The sequence below is a fragment of the Xiphophorus maculatus genome, chromosome 5 (genome assembly GCF_002775205.1).
Source record: "Xiphophorus maculatus strain JP 163 A chromosome 5, X_maculatus-5.0-male, whole genome shotgun sequence".
Lineage (NCBI taxonomy): Eukaryota > Metazoa > Chordata > Actinopteri > Cyprinodontiformes > Poeciliidae > Xiphophorus > Xiphophorus maculatus.
The window spans coordinates 7,378,634-7,403,878 of record NC_036447.1 but is presented as its reverse complement, the minus strand read 5'-3'; the positions used below and the strand labels follow the sequence as shown (position 1 = coordinate 7,403,878).

Here is a 25,245-nt window from a genome sequence, read left to right as displayed (position 1 = left end):
AACTGGATTACCAGATGCTACAAGATGGATTATCAATAAGTCATACAAAAAGAGTGCAAACATGTTATGTGGGATATAGTAGCAATATTAAGATGTAATACTGAGAGAACCATTTCAATAAAGAACCAGAACGGGACTCATCAACAAACTCCTGTTATAAAATAACTCAGATCACATGTGGTTGAAGCTAAAACTGGATTTCTCACCACAGTCCAGGACTCCTGGTCTTTGGGTTCAAGGATGCCAGAGTTGAAGATCTCCAGGAGCAGCTGGAGACCTCCAGATGAAACAAACTGGAGGAGGGTGTGAGGAGTATAAATCATTAGGTATGCCATCAAATATTCAACATGTTGTTCTGATTTTACTGTCAGATGTTTACTGTACCTTGCAGCTCCAGGTGTTCTTGCTGTTTTCTATCTGATCCTCACTGGAGTCGTCAGAGTCTGGGTACAGATCGCTATAGCTGCCCTGAAAACACACAGACTGTGGAGTTAAGCACAGTCACTCCCAATATCCACTTCGATTCAGAGTCTGAAGATTGTGTTCTAAAGGTCATTCTTAAATATTTAATGAGAAATTTGAAAATCCAAACCATCAAAAAGTACAGCAAGAAATAAATATTACAAGGTGTAAGCTTGAGATAGGACAGAAAACATCAGTAAGTCAAACTTTAAAAACCAGAGAAAGTGGGCCTGACTTCACGGCTTGAATGTTTATAGTTTGTGGATCCTAAATAAAGATATTGTCTCAAGTAATGAGCAACAGGCTCATTTTAGCAAACTGAATTTATCTTATTAGCTTCATATAATTGGATTTCGGTTTCTATCATTGCCTATGAATAAAACACAAAGTTACTTAATTTGTTTTCCCCCCAAAATTAGTGTAATTTATTTGAATAGTAAACTTGTATTTATGGATAGAAATCAAACTAAATAATTGACTTTATACTGTAAATCTGCTCTGGATTTGTGCTAACCTCAGTTGATTTTATTATTTTCACTGCAAAAATACTAAATCTTATCAAGTATTTTTGGTCAAATTTCTGGTGCAAATATCTTAATACACTTGAAACAAGACTAAACTAACTTACAAGTAACCTTTTGAGCTTGTTTTAAGTAAGTAAGTAAATCCTTAATAGTACTTAAAAAGTACTTGTTCCATTGAAAGATTATTTGCATAAGTAAAATAATCTTTCAATGGAACAAGTACTTATTTAGCAAATTTTAAGGAATCATTGACTTGAAACAACCTCCAATATCTTGCTGAAATATTACTCTTAGTTAGTTTTGTCTTATTTCAAGTGTATTAAGATATTTACTCTAGAAACTTGACCAAAAATACTTGCAGCCTAGGCTTCCGTTCACAAACAAAAACACACCAGAAATCAGATTTTAAAGGGACAGGTGGGTTGTGTTTCTCTTACAGTCGATTCTCTGTGGATGCGTCTGTTGGGTTTTCCCAGCGCTTCGATGATCTCCAGAGCATACAGCAGCTTGTGGGGACTTTTAATCCTCAACAGCTCCTTCCAACAAAGACTCTCCCCGCTCTGCAATTACAGAAAAAGTGAGTTTTAGTGTTTTGTTGTTGTCTGGAGCTGACTCATGGGAACGAACTGTTCGTTGTTATGACCAACCGTCTCGTCTGAGATGTTCTGGAAGGCCTGCAGCATCTTGGGACACGTAGGAAGGAGCATGAGCAGCTCCCAAACCCGACGGGACAGATTCTCTGCGTGGAGGTGAAGCTCCTCGCAGCGTGCACTCTGGATTAAACACACACGGGTTTACAAGCTAGAAAAGCACTAAATTTAATAAATGGAGAGGGGAATGACAGCTGCAGCACCTCTGAGCTCTCCTGGAGCTTCTCTGTGTTTGGACTGGGAGGTTTGAAACAGGCCAGCATCTCCAGCAGGTCGAACAGCGTGGTGAGGTGTGGCTCCTGGAGGAGCAGCAGCATGGGGATGTGCTCCTTCTGAGGGGGAGGCAGACAGGAGGCCGGCAGCTGGACGCCCTCTCCCTTCCTCTCCCTCCGTGGCGCTCCCAGAGAGACGAACACCATCTGCGGACAGACACACAAACATGACGTAGCATTGAGTCACCTGGAATCGGGAGTATTTTTTTCTGTAAACCGTTGTGATGAGTCACCTGCATGTCTTTAAATCCCAGCTCATGCAGAGTCTTTTCGTCGTAATCTGTAGTGAGTTCGTGGCCAGAGGAGATCATTCGAACTGGTCCCATCAAACCACCTGCAGGGAACACAACAGATGTAAAACACAAGCTGCTGGGACACTAATGGCAGCAGCTTAAAAGTGACCTTGGACAGGTTAGAGTAGGTATATGGGCTAATCGAAACCTGATCATTAAATTTTTTGTAAAGTGTAATGAGATTTTAGAGTTCCCTATTTTCAGTTCCTTTCAGAATGAGCCTTTTAATGCGTCTTATCAATTTGAATCCAAATAATCGGCTGTTGGCCACGCCCCCTACTCACAGTTTGTGTCGACGTTATTTAATGTCCCTTCTGAATCAATAAAGTATTGTTGATTTGAATTGAATTTATTTACATTCTTGTGTGAAAATGGCTGCAATAGATGCACAATTACACAACTGTACATCTTTGAAAAGCAGAAGTAGAGCCTCCTGGACCAACAACAAGAATGCAGGAAGTGGTTTCTGGATGGTACGTCAACAACAAAACTTGTCTTTTCCCAACAGCCATTCTACAGCAAATAGAGCGGCAAAACCAGCTGACCAAACAGGCTGCTAGGTAACATTGCAGTGCCTGTTGATTGTCACTTAACAAGCGGGAGGTTTTTGAAACAGTTCATTTTCTAGACACCAAAAAATATTAAACATACAAAAAAACGGATAGGTGGGCTGTTTTTAGAAGCATTAGAGAGCTAAAGAAAAGCAGAAAAATGTACAAAATGTGAATTTTGCATAATAGTTCCTCTTTAACAATGGAATAAGCTCAATCAAAGGTTAGTCGACCTGGGAAGTCTCCCTGCTGCCGGCTGCTCTGACCGAACTCCTGCAGCTGCGCCTGCTGGTTCATCTGCTCCTTCTGCAGGTTCTCGTACCAGTGGGTCACCTCAGCTCGGAGGTCAGCGACCTGATCACTGGGATACATCTCAATGGTCATCTGTAAAACAACAACAAAAACAGCTGAGTCTAGGCCATTTAATGTAAGAGAAGGGGGAGAACACCGTCTGAAGTCAGATTTCTCACTGGGAAACTGGGAGCAACTCCAACTACACCCAGTTATGACTTATACGGCAGACTGCGCTTTTCAATATGGCTGCTTGTCGCATGAACAGTTGTAAGATGTGGTGGAAATATGTTTATTTTATAAGACATACATGTAAGAGTGAGTCTTAAATCAAATCAATCAACAAATTAAATTTGCTTATGAAAAATAAACCTTAAAATTATGTTTGTGAGAGTGACTACAAACAATACCTGCATTTTTATTACAAATGTGCACTAAACTTTTCAATATTCCACTAATGTTGAAAAAAAAAACCACATTGTCGCAATTGCACTAAAGAGGAAAAGCAATTTAAAAAATCACATGAATAGGTTTGTTCACTTGACAAATGATTAAAAAACATCCTCTTCCTACCACTTCCTGTCCTCTTCTTCGTATTTTCCATCAGTAGCAACATCTGGTTGTGGATTATGATTTGTGTGATGTGAAAAAAGTGTTTCCACTGTGAAATACACAAATTTTGAAACATCCACAAAAAGGATAAAAAAATAAAATCACCTCACCATGGCACCAAAACTTTCTATAGAAAAATGTGAGTTTTTTTTTTATTGGCATGTTTCTATTGAGCAAAAATATTTTTGTAATTCCAATTTGCGCAATCATGTGGTCAATGGAAACGCAGCTAACGTTTATGTTGAATTCTGACTTGTGACAGAATGCTAAGAATGTTTCTAGGAGCTGGCTGGCTGTGCAGGAACCCACCTTGTCGGGAAGGCCAGCAGGCTGACAGACGATCCTGAGAGGCAGAGACTGTTTGTCACTCAGAGCTTTCAGATGGCTGCTAATTCCTGTCCCCTCGATCTGCCACTGCCGAAGGTGATATGCAAACCTGCCACAGAGGACACACAATAATATCATTATAAGTAAATTTAGCTTTTTCTGCTTGGATTATTCTTAATGTGGTATTTTTAGATCCTTATCAAACTGTGGGGGTGTACATGCGTGTGTGTACCTGCGTCGGAAGGCCTCTAGGTGTGTTTTGAGCATGAGCAGCCCCCTCTCGATGCTGGTCAGGCTGGAATGAGCGTCCTTTTCCAGGTTGGCTGAGGCCATCAGGAGGCTCTCCATGCACTTCCTGATGAACTCCTGCTCCTTTTCCAAGCCCGTCTTACCAGCTGCAAACACATAAAATTTAAGATTTTCAAAACCTTCAAAATCAATTGGAGAGATATGTTAAATTATTTGAAAGTTCCTGCTTTAAAATCAGGGATGTCCAAACTTTTTGTCATGTGCGCCAAAATAATCGGTTCACAAAAAACATTTAAAAAAAACTAAAATCACCCAAAATGTTGATTTTTTTTTGTTACCTACTCCACAAAAAACTAAGCATGAACTACTTTAATTTTAAAATATAAAGTAATAAGATTTGTTTTTTGGTAGGATTGGGATTGTAGAGTCAAAACTTCAAATAATTATTTTTTAAGTGTTTGTTAAATAAAATGCATCCAGTTTTCTTCTTATTTTGAGCTTGATTGAAGAAAACTGAAAAATATTTTTGTCTAAACTCAGCAAACAAAAATAATGCACTCAAAAAAAACATTTCAATTTGTAGTGTGCTTCTTTAGGACACCAGTCACAGAAAATATTGTGATTTGTATCACAAAACTGGACACTGCACCTGTATTTTCAAATTTATTGGTATTTATTAATGTCTTCACTGAACAAAAGGTGAAGAAAATGGTAGAACTATCAATCCTGACAATACAGACCATTTCAGGGGATTTTAAACATCATTACCTGGAGTTTATTGTGAGAAATTTATCACAATAAATGATACATAGTAAAAATAGTAAAAAGATGCCAGAGAGGTGGGAAAAGATGATCAGTTTGCGTTGCATCTAACATTTCTGTAAGTAAAATTTAATTTAAAAGTTGTAGTTTTGTCCTAATTTACTGAGTTGTTATGGTCGAGAGGGCTGCAAATGAACACAACCGATTCACAGACATCTGCATTTCAAGCGAGCTTGTACCCAGTTCTCTGTTAAAAACCAAACGGCTGACTGACCGTTGATGTAGTAGGAGTTGATGTACTGGATGGCGGCGCGGGAGATGTCAGCAGACTGAGCTCTCAGAGCGATTCCCCACAGCTGGTCCATCCCACACAGCTGGAAACAAACACAGCAGGCGATTAGCATCATCAGGGACGCAGCGGGTGCATTCAGGGTCAGTGAGGAGGGGCTTTAAAAGAACAACACGCTCTTCTTTTCTCTTTTCATAAAATCTGGGCTTCAAATAAACCATTTTCTCACAGTTGTTGCCAACTTACAGTAGACATGCTTTTAATACTAGACAAACTTCTATCATTGCTTTTACACTGAACCAACGCTGTGTGCAAAGAAATGTCCTTTTGGAATATGCTGCCTTCTGAAAATATACTGATGGCTGATCATGTAAATTAAAAAAAAAAATCTTAAAAACCTTTATAATGGAGAGTGATTTAGTATTGACTTAATGGAATGTTTAAATTTAAAGTTTGATATTTGTTGTATTTTAGTATTGAATAAAAACAAAAAATACGCAATTACAACAAAGAAGAAGAAGAAAAGGAAAAAATACCCCACAAATCCCTGTAAATACTGTCAACTACAAGGTATGCAACAAAATAAATTAATTAATGTCATTCAAAACACCAATGTCAAGATTTATGGGAACATGGAAAAATGTTAATGGTCTGCTATTGTGAATCTTTGTTGAATGTTTATTGGAAAAAGTCAAAGTATTTCCAGGTTTTATAAAATCTATTTTCAGGTCCCTCAGGAGTAAACCCAAAAAGCAGCATAAATGGGTTTGGAGTAATTTCAACTCCAACTACAGCTGAGAGTGTTTAATCTTTGTTTTTAATTTAATTATGATATGGTTGAAAAAGTTTGTGTGGTAAATTATTTTGTTGTATCTTTTCGTAAAGTTTGTAGGTCATTGAAGCAGTTGATTTGAATTTTGTGTGTAATTTAAATTTGATTATGTCTTAAGGATTATGTCACTTTTGTAATGTTTGTAAAGGATTTTAATTGTAATGTTTGGTGTGGACCCCAGGAAGAATAGTCCGTACTATGTCAGACACTTGGATAAACAAATAAACAAGTTTACCTCGCAGTTGGAGGCGTTGTCCAGGGTACTGGTGGCGAGGCGAGCCAGGTTGCAGAGGTGCTGGAAGAGGTTGAGCCCGGTCATGCTGATGGTTTCTGGTTTCAGCTGAGGCATCTGGAGACAAACATCAGCGCATATTAACAAACAGCTGCCGTCCCCATGGAACGGGGTGGCTTTCCACTCCAGTGCTCTATAAAATCCATCCAGCTGAGAACATTTAGGGCTGGAAATATCTGCTGACATCATTTCATTTTATTCCAGCTTTTAACCAAAACCTGCAATGTTTCAATACGGGCCTAAAGAGGCAGGATGTAACTTTTATTTTAAAAACCCAAACATTTTTCTACATCTTTATTGAAACTCGTGACAGTATGACGTGGGGGGAAAATATGAGTTCCTCTGTCTTTTCCCAGCGCTAACTAGAAACAACCAATAAAAGCCAGGAGGAGGGTTGTAGCGCTGCCAATCAAGCCTGTGTGCGGCCTGCTCAAACCCTGCACCCCCCCCCCCCCCCCTTCTCTTAGCTATGATATTTACAGACAAAGGGATTGTTTCATCTTAAAATGCAAAAAGTATTAAAAAAAATTTTAATAGTTTTGCACTTAAGTGTGTTGTTCATTCAGCAAATTGCCTTTTTTTTAGTCTGTACACTTAATTAGTAAACTAGTTGACAGTTATTTCAATAACCGATTTGTCACAATTAATTGTTCAAGCCATTATACAAAACACACCAAAACAACCAAATCTCCCTAGTTTAACAGAAAATATCAGACATTTTGTTTGTTCTTACGTCTCAATGCAACATGCATACCTTCTCCAGAAAAAGGTGCTTGTACGTCTCCATGCCCATGGCGTGCTGGTCCTTGCTGCGAACCTGATTGAGGAACCAGTGCAGCGCATCGTCGTAACATTCAGCGTCTTCTACCAGACAATGCCACAGGATGTCCACCTGTTCCAGACTCAGCCCTGAAAGAGACAGACAGACACACCCCAACACTTTCATCTATTCCACCGTTACATGAAGATAATTCAGACTCTGCATGCTGGGAAAACCATGGAGCGATTTCAGTTTGGCCAACAATAAAACAGTTAAGAAAAATCCTAAATAACACTTCATGGTGAGTTCACAACAAACGTGTTTTGAGCATCAGGCGCATCTGGTTTACAGTCAACGTCTTTGTGGAGTCGTGGAGCATTTCACGCATCAACCGCTGCGCAATTTGAAGCGTTAGTGTTTTGAGGGTTCGAAGCACGTCCGACGCTGGAGTTGAAAAGTCTGAACTTTAACGGCTCAACGTGGAGCGTAAACCAGCACATAGTGGGGTATTTTCGGACATATTCTCAGAAAAAAAATAAAACTGTGGAAAGTAAACTAATTGTCACTGCTTAATAATAACCTACGAGAGTTTTGACTACAGAGACAGGAATAGAAAGGACCTTGCTTGGAAGAGGACCAGCGAGGAAGTTGAAATGTCGAGTAAGTTATAGCTTTTAATATTTGAAAATATTTCCCCGCATTTGAGCTATCCAAGTCCATCCAGAAAAAACGCTAAATTAACTTATTTATTTAGATAAAATATGCAGAAGATGGTGGAAGAGTTTGAGGAACACACATGCCAAGGAGTTTCCTCTCAACGCTGCCTAGAGCGATTTTGATGCGTCTAGACCAAAATACCACGCATCTGACTTCAAAGTGCACAGGCATCAAATTTGTAGCATCACACACGTTTTTGACACTCAAAACGCATTCAGTGTGAACGCACCATAAGAAAACTGGATCAGAGTGTGGTAATATACAATTTAGATACAAATTAATTAGAAGGAAAATAACTAACAAGATAAGATTTAAATGCAAGAAGAGACTGAAAAGATTCCCCAAACCAACATCTGTCTTTCTGAAAGTAGTTTTGTGGTGCAGTCAGTGGAAACAAGCAGCCAGCGGTTTGTTTATATAAAATATTCATGTCCAAGTCGAGGTTTATGCAGACTGCCCAGAAGAAAAGGAAAACAATGTTACTTTTAAATCCTAAATGCTACATCAGCCTCTCGCCCACACATACGTACCCAGACAAGCAGAGCATTGTTCTCAGCGGAGCAACATTAAGTGTTGTGTTATTGTTTGTCCAATGATTCAGGAAAACCAGATGCACACTCAGGATCCTATTGTGAAGCTACAATAAAAATCTGCTTTTCCTTGAGACACACTAATGCCAACATAAAATGCTGGAGAAACCATTTGACATATTTTCCTATCAAAAAGCTTATTTGGCACATTTTAATTAACTATTAAATGCAAAAACATCTCAGTTATGTTCAAAGACCAGGACTCACAGAGTCCTGCAAAAGTATTCATTCGAGTTTATCACATTTTCCGACTTCAAAACCACAAACTTATAAAGTTCATTTTGTGGATTTTGTGTTCTGAATTAACACAAAGTAGTGTGAAATGCATGGTGGGAAGCAAGGCTCCTGTTTGGGGTTTGCCACAAGTCATCTAGTGAAAACAGAAAACGTGAATGAAGATAATTTGGGCAAATAAGACCAAAATGTAACATCCAGGACAAAGATTAGGAACTTGGGGAGAAATTTTCTTTCCATCATGAAGACGACTCTAAACATACAGCTAGAGCTAGGAATCAGTGGTTTAGATCATAGCATATTTCTGTGTTAAAGTCCAGACTGAAATCTAGTTGAGAATCTGTGGCAAGGAATCAAAAATGCAATTTACAGATGATCTTCACCCAGTTTGTCTGAGGTTTATCTTATTTGACAAGATAAACATAGATGCTGTCAGCGACATTTTCCAAGAGACTCATAATGCAGTAAAGATGTTTCTACAAAAACTTGACTCACAGTGGTGAATAGAAATATGTTCCATACTTTTATTTGTAAAGAAAGAATTTAAAAGTGACGCATTTTTAACTTCCAATTCACAATTATGTACGTCTTTTTAATGGTCTAACCATATAAAATCCCATTGAGACGGGAACATAGTCAGAAACCTTTGGTTTTAAATGAAAAAATTAACAATTAAATGGATTTCAATACTTTTCCTCTATTACTGGATTATGATGAGAAACTAAATACAGAGACTTATGATGTATCTAACATGATTATTGCTTTCAAAACAACAAAAAACAAAATCCTACAAGCCCTTCATTTTACAATGTTCCCATGTTCCAAAATGTTCCTATTCTGCACCTACAGCTAAAAAAGCTAAACATTTATTGTATGAAAACGAATGATTAGTCTAATGAAAACACAAACAAAAGCCTTACTGAAGTGGTCTGGTGATCCCAGCGTTGAGAAGACGCAGGTGAGGAACTGCAGGCGGACCTGCACCTCTGCACTGTGGCTGTACCTGCAATCGCACAAGAAGAAAAAGAGCAATTTATGTTAGCATCAGGAGATTTAATTAAACAACTAACACATCACATTTCAACATCTGAGGCTAGCATAACTAAAGAGTTTTGCAGCTTTAAGAGCCTGCAGATAAGCTCAGTTATATCGCAAAAATATGGTTTCTTTTTAAAAGCTTCATCCTATTTTGTGTTCATTAGCTGGAAAAAGATCTGGATCCATATTCTCAAAGAATCCTGAGACTAAAAGTGACGTTGTTATAACATTCTTAGAATATTACATCGGTAAGATAAAAGTTACTCACAAAGCATTTTAGGAATTAAGAGGACCCATAATAAATGCTAGGGGTAAAGAGGAGAACCAAAATAATGAGGATGAAAATAATCAAACACATTCATGCTGTGTGGCAATTAATTCAATTTTGGATAGCTTCATCATCGTGACGCTTTTCTTAATCCAGATTAGATTCAATGACTGGTAAATTTCTACCAACTGATTACTGGGGGGGTATTTGTTTTTGTGTGTGTGTCTTATTATAGAAAAGATAGTAAACAAATTATTTTGTTTTTGGTTATGTATGTGCTTGTTTTTCTCTGTCTGATTGCTTGTTCTCTTTTTTTTTTTTTTACCCGTTTGAAATAAATAAATAAATAAATACAAAATTATTTTGTTTAGTGCATCAACCAATCACAGTCCCTAGAAGTCAGCATCACACCTAGTGATAGGTATTTTCCTTTCGAACCTAAATAAAAGAAAGAACAACGTATATGAATTTTACGTGGAGCTTTTGCAAAAGGGAAGGCTCTATCAAACTTCTCCTCCGAGCAGTTCTACAGAGCGTTCTGATCTGCTCTGACAAAAGCTCCTGTTTTTATTGTCAAAGAAGAACAGGCAAGGGGGCAGTCAGGAAAACAACAGAGGTCGTAAAGCTTCTAACCCAAACATCTAACAACCCAGTTCCAGATGGGATATCTGATCAAAGGTCTGAGCCCGGTTCAAATCTCGGTCAGTACTGTCAAGAAAACAAAATACGACTGCTCACAGGTAGTTACTAAATTAGGAGGTGTTCTTGTAAAAGGATTTAAGGTCTGAGAAACTTAGTGTTATCTATTTCTCGTAAAGTTGAACAGACAGTAGTGACCTCCAGGTCAGTTAAAGAAGAGAACACTTTAAACAGAAAATCACAAAGATCTATAGGCTTAATGTGAACTAAAGTAAGAATAAAATGATAATACCAAAAAATCTCTAACACCTAGCAACGGGGTCAAGCATGCCTTCACACTAAGCTAGGAAATACTGTTGATTCCTCGCTTAAAGTTACTCTCAGCAGCGAACTGAATCACTCTTAAGCTACGACTCCATGGCAGGAATTTTTGGGCTAAGATCTTAGCTCTATCAACTCTAATTTAAGACTTTTTAAGATCCTTTTATGACCATTTGGAACAGAATATAAGACCAGTATCAGTACAGATATGTAAAAAAGAAAACTGCAAGTAAATAAAATTAATTTGCTCTTGCATATTATAGGCGTAAAAACAATAGCTAGTGTTACCCTTGCTTGCTAGCTAGCTAGCAAGGGTTGGATAACTAAAGATACTTGCTAGTTAGCGAGGGTATATTAGCAGCTAGTTGCCAGTAGCTGTAAACTCCTCAAATCACAAAATGCACTGAAGATGTCTGCGCATGACTCAAAGTTTTGTCTAAAAGTAAAGTACCACCAAACAATAGAAAAAAAAGAAAAAGGAAAACTACATTGAATAAGATTAAATAGTCGGTTCCACAACGCCGTTTAAGAGCTGTGATTAATGAATTTAAGACATTTTTAAGGCTTTTTTTAAAGGATGCCTGGACATCATGTTTGTGAATACGGGCCCTGAATATTGTCCAGTTCCAGTCACCAATCCAGGTGAATCTATTTTGACAACAAAATTAAAATAATAAATGGTAAATTAACTTCAAATATGTATGAAATCAAAGATAGTTCTGGATCAAACCAGTTTTTCTTACCTAAATGTAAAACCCTCTGAAGTTTAAGTTAAAGTTAAGAGGAACTCCTAAAAACAAAGAGGTATGTTTTGCTAATCAAACCCGGTCCAGTTTGGGGGAATCACCCCCTTCAGACTCACAGAGCAAACTTGTGTCGGTGTTCTCGGACTTCTTGGATGTAGTGTTGCAGGTTGTCAAAGAACAGCTTCATCATGTGCAGCTCCTTCTCAGCCCACCTAACAGACACAACAACTACATCAGCACAGGCTCCAGGCAGGAAGACTAAAGATGTTTACATCTCTAATCTTATCAAAAGATGAGTCAATTTGCAAAACAGTAAAGTAGCTGCATATTTTAAGTTTTATATTGCTGGACTTTGATGAAAAAAGCAAACCAACACCAAACAAATGTTGGTTAAACCAAACAACATGTGTTAAGAAAAAGCTTATTATTGTGCTGCTATTATTCAGCTGCCATGGCACCTGAATAAAGGCTCTGTTGCTTACATAGTAATCCAGTGGGTGTCGTAACTGGAGCCAAACTGCTGGAAAGTGCCAAAAAGTTTAGGAAGTAAGCGCAAGGAAACCACAACAGACCTGAGAGGAATGAAGAAGATGGAGTTAAATAATCCACCAGGGACAAACAGTGAATAAACTTTGGAAGAGTTCAGGGGAATATGTTTTGTTTTACCTAACTGCTAAAGACAGAAACAGCAAAATTACTGATGTCTAATTTAAAAGCACAAGTTTCATCACGTATATTGGGTAAAAAAGAAGTATTGCATTACGTGAGTTTGAGTCGTGCTTACCGATGATGGGCCAAGTTGTCAAGGCAACCCTCGATGAAGCGCATTCGGATCTGTCTGTCGGTGAACCAGCAGACCAGAGAACACAGCAGCTTCTCCGCTTCATTAATCAGACCCTCAGAGAGATGAATCTGAATAGATGTGAAAAAAATTAGAACAACCGAATAATTCCTCAAAACAAACAAGCTGCAGGCTGTTTCATTTTGCTTTTTGTCAAACAAGAGGAGTCCTCCCAATGACCCAAATGTGGCATTTGCTCAGCATGATCTTGTAATTTTGTTCAGAGAATTAATCCCAGTTCAATCAATAAAGTCTTATTGGATCAAATTGATCTTGATCTGGATTTTTAAGGTTAAAAACCAGCTAAAAAGCCTTACCAGGATGAATTAATGGTAACATTTTTTTCAAACCAGGAGCATCATCTCAGAATGTCAATCCTGCTCTTTGTTTCTGAGAAAATGAAAATACGTACTGCGTCTTCATCCTGCACCAAATCCCAGAGCAGCGTATTCCCCTTCTTACAAACATTGTCAAGGTTGATGTCGGTCACAGCGTGACTGGAGTACTGATGTTTATGAACAGCTGGACCTGCAGATTTACACAGAGAGAACCAAACCTTTAATTCTGGTAGGTTTGCAGCTGGATAAACCGTTTCATTCAGCAGGCCTCACCTTGCACCAGGTGCTCATGGTAGATGGAGGCCAGGTTGGGAAGATGCTGCTGCAGGTGGGAGCTGAGCTCAGCGTGGGAGTTGATCTGGACCAGCTCCTCCTCGCAGCCCGACTCCTCGCCGTCAAAGTCAGCCATGTTTTTCTCTGACTTGGCGCTGACCTGGGAGCTGCTGCAGCTGACGTCATCAGCGCTCAGCATGTCCTCCACCATGGGACTGGTGGAAGAATCAATCATACTTTATTGATCCCAAAGGGAAATTACAAGAAAGAGAGAATCTTAAAGTAACTCGGTTATAATGGGCAGCAATAAAACTTTTCAAGAATTTACCACTACGTTTTCAAACTTTTCCAGCACTGCACTTTGAGAGTAACAACAAAAATGAACAAAAGTAGACAGTTTCAATTCACTAAAGATATTTCCATTATTAACATTAAATGTGATAATATAACAGGGGCAGGGTAAACAAAAATATAACATCCTATCACCTGACTGGTCTAACACATAAATAAAATCCAATAAAATTTTATCTTTATAGCACAATTCAGCGATGTGTCAGCTCAAAGTGCTTTATATCATAAACTATAAGACAACTTTAATTTCAATTACCAAGATCAGTAAGTTTTTGTGCCATAAGGAATAAAAAAATATTCATTACATTGAAACAATCCAAACAAATTATGCTAAATGAACCTTCAAATTAAATCCTTTAACAAACAGAGACATAAGTGAGCATTTATATTGTTTATCATGATAAAGAAATTAGATTTATTATTGACATCACAAAAAAATTTCAGTTAATGTTTAAAACCCCTAAAACTGTCGGTATTGTTGGGATTTTCTCCACTGTTTGTTCAATTAAAGTACCAATAAATGTCAATAAATTTAAAAAATACCTCACTGACATAAATCTCACTTTTTTATGTGGCTGGTGTTGGAGAGAAACATATTACAATGAGCCTTTTTTCAAGAGCAGTGTATAAAAAAGTATTAAATAGTTTTATCACAACATAAAAGTGATGAGTACTAAGTCCAGTTGCCTAGCAACAACAACTTGAGTAATTGGCCACAGCAGCAGTTTCAGGTTTTACTACTGTGCCCCATAACTGCTTAAAAATAAAAAAACAAAACAACAGAGTGTGGAGTGAAAACCGCTGATAAAAGAGGACAGGTCACACCATCAGCTTGGTAGTTTTTCAGATATTTAAAACAAGAAAAGTATCAATACCAGCCCTAAAATAATGTTTTCCAAATTTTGGATTTTAAGCAAACATTAGATTAAGATTTATTACAAGACTGTGCAAATTGAAGAATAAGCACTTTCAAGGGTTTTATAAATAATTCAAGCACTTTTCAATTGAGATTGAAGCATTTTCAAGGACGTTAAGCACTTAGCATCATCATCATCAACTTTATTAAATACACAAATAGGTCCATATGAGAAAATTATTAATAATAATAATTTAAAAATACAAATAAACCCAGAAGCTCAGTTTAGAATAAGAAGCAAATTTAGCTTGATGATAAATTGTCCCAAAATTATTGCAATAAATGATAATGTTGCTTTTGAGACCGTAATATATTAAGATAATGTGATTATCTTAATAATAAGCAAGTTTAGAGAGTAATAAATGTTTATTTATTTGGAGTTTTGAATAAGAAACAGAAACTCTTACCCTTCGTGGTGGTGGTGGTGGTGATGGTGGTGGTGGTGCTGCGGGCCGATGAACCGGCGGCAGTTGAACAGCTCGCTGCTCATGGCCCCTCCCAGGAAGTCCCCCGGTCTGGGCAGGCAGGGCGGCTCCTGGGGCCCCTGGCCCATCTGAGAAGGGCTGATGTCCTCCGGCTGCTGGGGCTCCATCGCCTCGGCCCGCGCCGATGACGACGAAGAGCAAGCATCCAGCAGCCGCATCCGGCCCTCTAAAGAAGTCGATGCCGCCGTTACCATGGCAGCGGATGTCTCCGGGCTGAACTGGAGGACTTTGGTTTTGGCTCCTCCCCCTGACCCGATGGAGCCCACGCCATGACCCGACCCCTCGCCGAGCGCCTCCCCAGCCTTCCTCTTCCTCGTCTCGGTGTGCCCCTCCTTCTGCTGCCCGTCCTCGGCATTGGACGCGTTCCCTTCGTCGTCGTCTTCCTCATCATCGTCCTCATCCTCCTCCTCGTCCTCCTCTTCGTCTTCCTCCTCCTCCTTCAGGGCCTCGCTGTCGGCCATGTCGTCAGAGTGCAGCTCGCTGCCGGGGCTGCCGGCTGATTGGCTGGCGCGGCTGGAGGCGGCTTCGTTGCTGGAGGCCTCGCTGCGCCCGCTGCTGCTGCCGGGGCCGCTGCTGCCCTCCTCCACGCTGTTGGCCGTCTCGTCGGAGCTTCCCTGCATCGACTCCTGGACAAACGACAGAAACATCCCGTTACTATGGAAACACCTCAGAGCTTTTCTGTTTCAGTGAAAGAAAGTTAAATTTAGGGCTGAAAACAATTAATCGTGATGAATCAATCATTCAAATAATCGCTGACTAATTTTTTTTTATACACATTTCTTTTTCAGAATCTTCACAATTCATTTTACTTATGATTTCTGTTATGTGTTTTTTATTTCTGTTTTATTTATTGTTGTTATTTAAAAAGTAAATAATATTTTGTTATATATATTTTTAAAAGTTTGTGAGAACAAAACTTTAATTTGTCTTCTACAAAATTAAAGTTTACTAGTCTCTAAACTTGTATTATTATTCCATTATCAATATATTAAAATCTCGAAAAATGTTTTATTATTTATCGCAATAATTTTGGGACAATTTATTGTCAAGCAAAAATTTTTATGGTGACAGGCCTAATTGGAGAATACAGACTCAAAAATAGCAATTAAACCAAAATTGTACACAAAATATAAACATTTTTGTATTGTTTTAACTTCATCCGGTTCAAATAATCTCCTATTATGGACCTTTAGAGGTCCAATTATTAATCCGTTAATCCAAAAAAAAAAAAAGATTAACCGTTCACTGTATTAATATTCTATTCAAACATGTTGATGTTAGAATTTGCTACAAATGATCAAACATACACTCAAGGAAACTGTTATTGCATTTCAGGCAATAGAATGATTATTTTCTCAATCAAAAGAGGAATTTATTTCTTTGTTTATTTGAATCTTTTAATGTATTTCTATTATTAAGTTGGTTGACATAAATTAAATCTGCAGAATATGCTAATTTTCTATCTGATTAATCGCCAGTACAATCAACAAAATAATCAATTACTAAATTAATTGTTAATGTAACATGTTTAGCAGCTCACCTCAGTATCTGAGAGCCGCTGCTGGCTCCTCTTGTTGCTGGGCACCATCATCTGATCGTCCATCTCCATGTCGCTGCCGCCGCTGTGCTGCGTGTCGCTGTTATCGCTGCTGTCTGGACTGGCAGCTGGAGAACCTGAAAACACAGAAACCAACTTAAATTAGAAAAAAATGTTTACAAACAAACTGGATAGCCATCCTTGCTAGTTCATACATACATAGTCTTGTACATCTGTAAATAAATATTTATATCTCGTAGAGCACTTCTGGATAGATGCAAACTACATCTCGTTGCTTGTACTTGTGACAGTGCAATGACAATAAAGTTGAATTCTATTCTATTCTAACAGTATGTTAAGATTATTGTAGTACAAAAATATGTCTTTTGCATTCCTTGTTCATGTGTGTGATTTTATGCTTCTATCATATTTTAAATAAAATAAAAAACTGAAATAGCCATATACTCTGAATTTGATCAAACTAAAGCTTTATGGTTTTCCCTTAAATGGAAAACCATCCTTAAAGCTTGTTAAAGATGCTTTTCCTTAACAAAATATTCACATTTTCAATTCCTAAACTTCACTGTTACGTTTTAAAACCACTTAGAGGTTTCTCATTTCAAGCACCACCCAGCAGATCTTGATGCTCAATTTATATTTTTGTTGAAATTTTAGTTTTTTGTGTTGCGGTTCATAGGGATGGACATTAATAGTTTATCGTGTTAAATTTATTCATATTTAAAATCCCTCAAAATGGTCTGTATTGTCAGAATTGTTTGTTTGCTCAAAGATATCAATAAATTTGAAAATATGATTAAATGCAGCTACTATAGTATGTGTAGTTTAGTGATACAAATCACACTTCTTACTGAGAGTGCTGTCCTAAAAAAATGTTTTTTCCAAAGCAGTATTTGTGTTTTTAGGGGTTTGATTCATGTGCCCTGCAGTCACAGCTACACAATTACCTTAAAAAGGAGCAATAAATAGTTATCACAACTTTTAATATCATATGACAATAAAACGCTTTTTCATGATTTCATAATTGTAATTTTCCTTTAGTTTCCATCCTGATTAGTATATCTGGCTACTTCTGGCACAGAATTATGATCAATGTCTGACGTCACTGAGGTAAAGGTTGGGTGAAATACAACACGACCAGTTGGACTGCAGTCGCTATAAAAATGATCATGTACAAATTTGATTTTGTTCCACATAAGGAAGTGGCTCAGATCAGACTTTTTGGGGGGGTGAAAAGATCAAACTGCCATGAAAAATGTGGGTGCAGGTCACATTTCCATCCTGTGTGAACTTCGTCTAACAAACAACAGCTGCATCTATACAGACATTAAATAACACAAAGTTTGTCTTCATCTAAAAATTCATGCAATTCTTTTATTCATTCTGTATTTTGTATGTATTGATTGTATTGTGGTAAACTTTTGTTTTATATGTTTTGTTCTTCTGTTTAAATATGTAACCAATATGTTTTTAAAAGATGAAAAAAAAAAAGAAAAACCATAATTATTCTCATTTTTTGATGGAAGAAACCTGATCATTTGCTTTTATTGCACTGTGATGTACTGCATTAGCTTGAGGGTCTACAGATCAAAACCAGTTGTAAATAAAATAATTAAGCCAGTTCTGACGACAAGTGGCTGCGCTGGATTTAATTTTGAGCTACAATTCAGAAAAACATGCACCTCTTTACTGTCACCTCACAATTAAGCACTACTTTGCGTTGGTCCACCACATAAAATCTCATTAAGATGCATTGAAATTTGTGGTAATGTGGCAAAATGTAAAAGGTTAAAGAGAGGAGAATATTTTTCCAATGAATCATCGCTGTTTGAAGACAAGGATCCAGACTGACCTTTCTTGTTCCCCATGGGAAGGTTGGTGTTCAGCAGCGAAGCAAACGAGCTCTGTTTGGAGAGCTGGGCCTTGGCTGCAAGAGCGTTGTTCCACAAAGCCTTTATCAACATGGAGGCCAGGTATAACGTCTGGGGGAGGACAGGAACGCATCAGGATTTTACAGTTTTAAAGCAGTTTGATGCAGCTTACAGAGTGCATTTATGCCTGTGGAGTACCTGCTCCGTGTGGGCGCTGGGATGCAGGCCTGACACCAAGTTCAGGACGTGACGGAGAGGCACTGGGTCCAGGTTTTTTATTAACGACGGGAAAAGGTCATGGATGTAGCGGCTGCAGTGTTTCAACTGAAAGCACAAAAAAGAAAGCTGTAAAATATGATTGAGTGTAAATGATTAATCGTGATAATTGATTGCTGAAATAATAATCAACTAAATTGGGAATCAATTCATCGTTAACAGGAGTAAACGGACTCTAAAATATGTTAGCTGAAAAAAAAAACACTCTCGAAGAAGTAACTAGGTCAAAACTGCAGAAAAAATCTAAACATTTTGCATTTTATATGGAAAAACCTTCTTTGTCTGTAAAAAAAATATGTCCTATAAAGAAATCCTCAAGTGTCACGGTTTTAGTTTTACAAACTGGTACAAATTCTGTGAAATTATCCTACTAAGCATATTTTGCTATGCAGTTATTAATAAAAACATGAATCAACAGATTAGCCCTATATTGTATTGATAGTAAGTGAAGCAGAAATGTCTTTATTTAGCTGCAGATGCATTCTTTGCTAAGTTGTTGCATTGTATTCAATACAATTTTTATTTTCTTTTTTAGAAAGTTATTGACTTATTTGTTTATTTGCATTTTTAAGATATTTTCAATGTTTTATATAAAGAAAAAGCTTATGAAAAGTCTGCAGAATGCACTTTTTTTTTATCCAATTACTCAATTAATTGAATAACTGATTGCGAACATAATTGTTAGCTGCAACCTTATTTCAGTCATAGAGAAAATAAATTTACATTTAAATCAGGGGTGTCAAACAAGGGCCGCTGTCCTGCAGTTTTTAGATGTGCCACAGGTACAAAACACTGGAATGAAATGGCTTAATTACCTCCTCCTTGTGTAGATCAGTTCTCCAGAGCCTTAATGACCTAATTATTTTATTCAGGTGTGGTGCAGCAGAGGCACATCTACAGGTTGCAGGGCAGCAGCCCTCCAGGCCTGGAGTTTGACACCTGTGATTTAAATAATCCACAGCCACACAGCACTACTGCTGCATTACTAAGAAGCTGCAGGCAACCTGAGGGCTGCCTGCAGCTGACAGCTGTGAGAATCTGTTTTTTCCTACCTGAGCTGCAGCCCAGATACAGTCTATATGCTGCGTGCTGAGCCTGCCCTCCGCAGCCAAGAAGTTCAGGATCACTTGGCACTGCTTAATGATCTGGAAAACAAATGGAGACATGTGCAGCACTGGGGAGAATGCAACCAGAGAACAGAAAATCCACAAAGGATAAAAAGGAGAAATATAATTATCAGGCAACTGTTTACATATGGGAGGAGCTTAATATATATGACTGACCTCAATGTGCAAATTGGGTCCAAATATGTGCTCCACCACGTTGTTGTGGATTAGCCAGTCCGCTAGCTCCTTTGCTATGGACCTATAAAGATGAAGATCGACTTTCTGAATGACTTCCAATGGAGCAAAACACAATAACACCATCCAGGGAAAAACAAAAACCATGTTGATGAGGAGGCATCATCATGGATACTTCCTGTGATCAGGTAGTGTAGGTGTTATGGCCGACTTACGTTTCTGTGTCAGACACCAGCGACTCGTTGTTGCACACGTCGTTAAATGTGTGGAGCTGGTTCTGAGGAGAATCAAACATGATAAATTAGTCCTGGAGTTCATAAAATAAAACTTTCTGCTGACAGAATCACTTTGTACCAAACTATATGCTGCATTACATCACATACTATGGACGAGCATGTCAATCAAAATTACTTTTTAAAAATAAGGTAATGTTACTTCATTATAATACATGAGTCCAACAAAAGAACTGCTTGAAATATTTGCTTCTTCAATGCCTTTACTTTGTGTATTTAAACATTGTTTTTATATGCAATGCTTTATTTTCCGTCTTTCCTTCTTTGGATCATCTTTTGAATGAACCCTAAAAAATAAATAAGCTTGTCTTGCTCTATATATTTAAGAACTATTCAAACTTTCCCCATCATTGTTGGTTCTTATTGTAAATAGATTATTTCACTAATAAGAAGAAATTTTTCCCATAAGTGAAATAATCTGCCAGTGGAATTAGTGCTTTTTCTAATCGATATTACAAAATTAGTGACTTAAAAAAGCTCTTTACCTTGTTCCAATGTTACGTAACAGGTAATATACTTGGAATAAGACAAAACTAAGATATTGACACTAGAGACAAGCCAAAAATACTTGGTAAGATTTTATGTTTTTGCAGTGTAAACCAGCGGTGGTAAATTAGCTGCAAAATCTCTGATTAGTGTATTTCTAAGTAAATCGCGTATTCATAAAAATATGGATGAAAGTCCCATGGCTAAAGTCCTGGAGCATCTAATTACTTTGCATCAGGATTTTTCTTTTTATTGCTCCACCATAGATTATATTGTAGTGGAAAAAGTCATGATTTTTTCAGTCAGGCAATCAGTTTTCTTCCATTTGTTCGTCATGGCGGATGACGCCAGTAGACTTTATTTTACTGGATTGAATATTAATTACCATAAAGTACAAAGAAAATCAATTACTTTGTGTCTCTCTTTGTGTTTTTACTTCGGTCTTTGATGGGATCGTGTCTTTGTCAGGCTTGTGGCATTCCTGAGTTGGACCCCGCATGTGAGTGTGTGTCGGATCTCTTTCTTGCTAGCCGCGTGACTCACCGTGATTTGGCTGAGTCCGGCTAACCGCATGGTGAGAGTGGGAGACATGAAGTATTTGAAGGCGAGGTCCAGGCTCTCCTTGTCGAAGCACAGCGCGCTGTCCAGCGGCTCCTTCACCGTGCTCCACATCAGGTCGGCCATGTTGCGGGCGGCACTTTGGCGCAGCTCCTGGTCGGATAGCTTACACAGGTACCTGCAGGCGGCAAAAAGCGTTCAGTCCTGCTTATCAACATAGATAATCCAAAATGCACAAAGGAGAAAGTTTATGTACAGACTACAAAGACACAATGGTTTGTTGTATAGTTTGCCATCAAGGTCATAAGGTCAGCATTGGCTTTTAGCCTTAGTTCTACCATAGAAGTTGAAAAGTTATTAAATTAAATTCTGTCTAGAAATGTGCCGGTAACTGATATACAAACAAACCAAAGTTTTAATAATAATCATAATAATACATTTCATGTGAAGGCGCCTCTCAAAGCACTCAAGGTCACCGAACAGGAATTAAAAACAACAAAACAATAAAACTCATATATTAATATACCAAACACAATTAAAAAGAAATTACATTAAGCAAAAAGTTAAAGTTTTAAAACAGCTTAAATTTCATGTGTTTATCATTTCTATGGTTTAAATTCCGTTTTAAGGTGATGGTCAGACAAAGTGACCAAGAATTTGTCCAGCTTTATAGAACCACGGCTGAAACGATCCATCGGATTAGTGGTGATGAATTGATTATTGAAATAATTGTCAACTAATTCAGTAATCGATTCACTGTATTGATGTTTAGACCACCAGAAAGCCGTCAGCTTTCCCCATGTTGAAGTATTTTTTAAGCTGCAGATGCATCCTTTGCTACAAATGATGAATCGTTTACTAAAAGAACGCTGCGTTATTGCTTTTCAGACAATAAGATTTACGTTTTCTTATATAAAAAAGGAATTTAACTATTTGTTTTTTTGGATCTCTTAGTGTTTTTCTAATATCATATAAAAATATTAACTAAAATAATTGTTAGCTGCAGCCCTGACCAGAGTAAAGCTAGACTGCCCCATCCCCACCTGTTGCTGCACAGTCCCAATCTGCTGGTTGAAAAGCTACTACACTTCTTCCTTTCTGACAAGCAAAAAATGTTGCAGTTTAGAAACATCTATGGTCATGAAAAGCAAAATCACACATGGCATAAAAACTAAAAAAGGACCATCCATCACTCCTGTGAAGATAACATTTCTAATAAAAAGTTCTCTTTTAAAAATACTCTTTAATAAAAGAGTTATCTTTAATAGAAGATAACTCTTAATTAGCTTAGCAACTAAGCTAAGAACAACATGTTTGTCTATTGGACAGCCAATACAGCCAATCTAAATAATTAACCAGCTAACATGGACTTGTTAGATTTGTGTTGCTCTATAAAGACAACATTATATATATAAAAACCAAATAAATAGTCCAAGAAGAATGTAAATGTAATAATTATTTTGCTTCTTAGCGACATTATGCACCCATAAAGAATGACGACAGTGGAGTCTATGAATTAGACAACAGCAATGCTATTTCATTTATTCATCCAGTTTTTGCCGCTCCCTTTCAGTCCCAGGGTAATCACATGTTGCTGGTTTGGACGGCCATTTTGTTTCCGTTTCACTGAAAGCATCTCATCTTCATCAAACGAGGCACATAAAACATTTCCGTCTTATTATTTTCCCTGTCACATGCAGGAGAGGCACGTATATATGCGTCACATGATCAGGCCTGCCAGGAAAGAAAAAAAAAAACTTGGCTGGAAGCCCAGCAACTGTTGTCATGGTGACAGAAACTCTTCCTAGCAACAAACCTATGGCTCTCTGGTATTTGAGAGAGAAAGACGGCACAGAGGAACAGTTGTTAAAGCTCAGTGCTCATTTTATAAATCAGTTCAAGTCTGTTCCAGAGAGCAAACCTGTTGATATTTAAAATCATGTGAAAGTGCAATAAGCAGGACTCCTAAATCAGGTTTGATGGAGTCGCTAATCGGATCGGCCGAAATCACACAGATTCTGGGCAGAGCAGTTGTTTCGATAAAAGGTCAGCTCCTTAATTTTTGGAGAAGGCAAGCACCAGCAAAAAACAGGGTAATTCAACAGCGTTTAAAATGACTTACAACAACTATTACCTTTAAAAAAAAAACGTGTTAACTCACATAGCATCAAATAATAAGGAAAGGAAATGCTTATTTTCAATGAAAGTAATCATTGCCCTTTATGGGAAAGCTGCATAGTCATATTTCCAGTTTGGATTTACAGGAGTCAGCAGTTCCTGAGTGTCTCGGGTTTTTAGGAAAGGGTATGAAATCTAAATGTTGCCTTTGCAGCTTAGTTCTGGTCCTGAGAGCATTAAAAATGTCTCCAATAACCTGAGGGTCTGTATGATGGGTAACTGACCAGCTAATGTATTTAGACTTACAACCATTCAGTGTTCAACAGACCAATAAGGAAATCTGTTCTTTTGCAAACAGTGAGACAATACAGTGATTTTTTCTCTCTCTGTTTTTTAGCCTGAATGAGTTTCAGTTGAATGCTGGCCTATTAAGTTTACATTTCAGGCCAAAAAATAATTCTGCATTACTCACTCACTGATTTTCTGAACATACCAAAAGATATGAAGTTGTACATCATCAGGATAAGTAAACCTTAACGCAAAATGTAAATGAATGTAGCTCAATCATTTAAGTAGTAACTTTTTGTTATTTGGCTGAAACAGAGGCTGAAATCAAGTAAGATTTCAGCAATCACAGAAGATGAAGCAAAAATCTATACTCAAAATAAATGCAAACAAAAAAACACTGCAGCCCGAACAAATGGAAGGGAAAATTCTGCAAATAGCAAAAACAACAGCAAGTGTGAAACGCTGCAAACTTGGTCAACAAAACAGAAATGCTCCAGACCACTAGGGGGAGTGTGGAGTTGGTAATATACCCCACATAACTGTGTTGCTGTTTTATAATTTTGCAAAAAAAAAAAAAAGAGGAATAGCGTGCCTTTTCTTTCTTCCTCCAATTTACTTCTAGATATCCCATTAAATTATGATATCCCGTCTTTACTGTGAGACTTTCTCCATATGGTCGACTCCCCCTAGTGGTCTGGAGTTTGCAGCGTTTCATAACTGCTGTTTTTACCGTGTGCAGCATTTTCCCTTTTTCTTCCATGTCCTGTGATTGATGCATCTTACTTTGCTTTTGTTTTGTAGATTATATATTTTTTTTTGCATCCATGTTGTGATTTCAGCATTTTCTGTTCGCAGCATTTTTCTCTTGCATTTGTTTGTTATGCTTTGGACTTTGTATCATTCTTTTGCTGCATGTTTAGCAGTTTGCTGTAGATTTGCACTCGTCAGCCACCGTACACAGCAGCAGACAATACTACGCCAACAACCAACTGTAAGAAGCTAAAAGGTCCACAGATAAACTTTACTAAAATTAACAAAAAGACTTGGAATGTGTGAGTGCATGGTTGTTTGTCCTGTCTCTCTCTGTGTTGCCCTGCGACAGACTGGCGACCTGTCCAGGGTGAACCCCGCCTCTCGCCCGGAACGTTAGCTGGAGATGGACACCAGCACCTCTAGGGACAAGGGTGTTAGAAAATGGATGGATGGATGGACTTGAATCTTTTAAATAATTTAAGTACATCTCAGTCTGTAGGGAAAACAGGTTTTATGTTAAACCAACAAAAAGGAACTACAGCTTGTTAAAAAAAATGCAAAAACTGTTCAGTGTGCTTTTATTTTCTAATGAAAGTGAATCAGCATGTTTGTAACTTACCGTATTACATAGGTGCGGAAGGGTATGATGTGCTGCATAACTGCAGGAATGTGCAACCATATACGTATCTGTGGGAGGATTTAAAAAAAAAAAAAAAAAAACACATACTAATTATTCATAATGTCACATACAGAATTAGTAATAGTATGAGAAAATGGGAGTTTGTTGGAAAAAATATGGAATAAAAGAAAAAAGGCTGCTTTT

At 37.7% G+C, this 25,245-nt stretch overlaps 1 protein-coding gene across 2 annotated transcripts in view; it reads right to left on the bottom strand.

The window, feature by feature from the left end:
* The window catches only part of usp34 (ubiquitin specific peptidase 34), a 79,795-nt gene that overhangs the window by 40,976 nt on the left and 13,574 nt on the right, over window positions 1-25,245 (bottom strand). For both annotated transcript variants that reach the window (XM_023333322.1, XM_023333323.1), the window contains exons 6-32: window positions 25,042-25,109; window positions 21,249-21,441; window positions 20,142-20,203; window positions 19,909-19,990; window positions 19,678-19,770; window positions 18,548-18,673; window positions 18,331-18,460; window positions 16,464-16,597; window positions 14,846-15,549; window positions 13,172-13,386; window positions 12,973-13,088; window positions 12,504-12,631; window positions 12,202-12,291; window positions 11,836-11,931; window positions 9,628-9,710; window positions 7,161-7,315; window positions 6,350-6,463; window positions 5,268-5,367; window positions 4,215-4,377; window positions 3,965-4,091; window positions 2,986-3,136; window positions 2,142-2,242; window positions 1,840-2,055; window positions 1,634-1,759; window positions 1,424-1,546; window positions 385-468; window positions 207-293 (exon numbers count right to left, since the gene is read on the bottom strand). In XM_023333322.1, coding sequence (XP_023189090.1) covers window positions 207-293; window positions 385-468; window positions 1,424-1,546; window positions 1,634-1,759; window positions 1,840-2,055; window positions 2,142-2,242; window positions 2,986-3,136; window positions 3,965-4,091; window positions 4,215-4,377; window positions 5,268-5,367; window positions 6,350-6,463; window positions 7,161-7,315; window positions 9,628-9,710; window positions 11,836-11,931; window positions 12,202-12,291; window positions 12,504-12,631; window positions 12,973-13,088; window positions 13,172-13,386; window positions 14,846-15,549; window positions 16,464-16,597; window positions 18,331-18,460; window positions 18,548-18,673; window positions 19,678-19,770; window positions 19,909-19,990; window positions 20,142-20,203; window positions 21,249-21,441; window positions 25,042-25,109 — 3,867 coding nt within the window. The remainder of the gene's footprint in view (window positions 1-206; window positions 294-384; window positions 469-1,423; window positions 1,547-1,633; window positions 1,760-1,839; window positions 2,056-2,141; window positions 2,243-2,985; window positions 3,137-3,964; window positions 4,092-4,214; window positions 4,378-5,267; window positions 5,368-6,349; window positions 6,464-7,160; window positions 7,316-9,627; window positions 9,711-11,835; window positions 11,932-12,201; window positions 12,292-12,503; window positions 12,632-12,972; window positions 13,089-13,171; window positions 13,387-14,845; window positions 15,550-16,463; window positions 16,598-18,330; window positions 18,461-18,547; window positions 18,674-19,677; window positions 19,771-19,908; window positions 19,991-20,141; window positions 20,204-21,248; window positions 21,442-25,041; window positions 25,110-25,245) is intronic.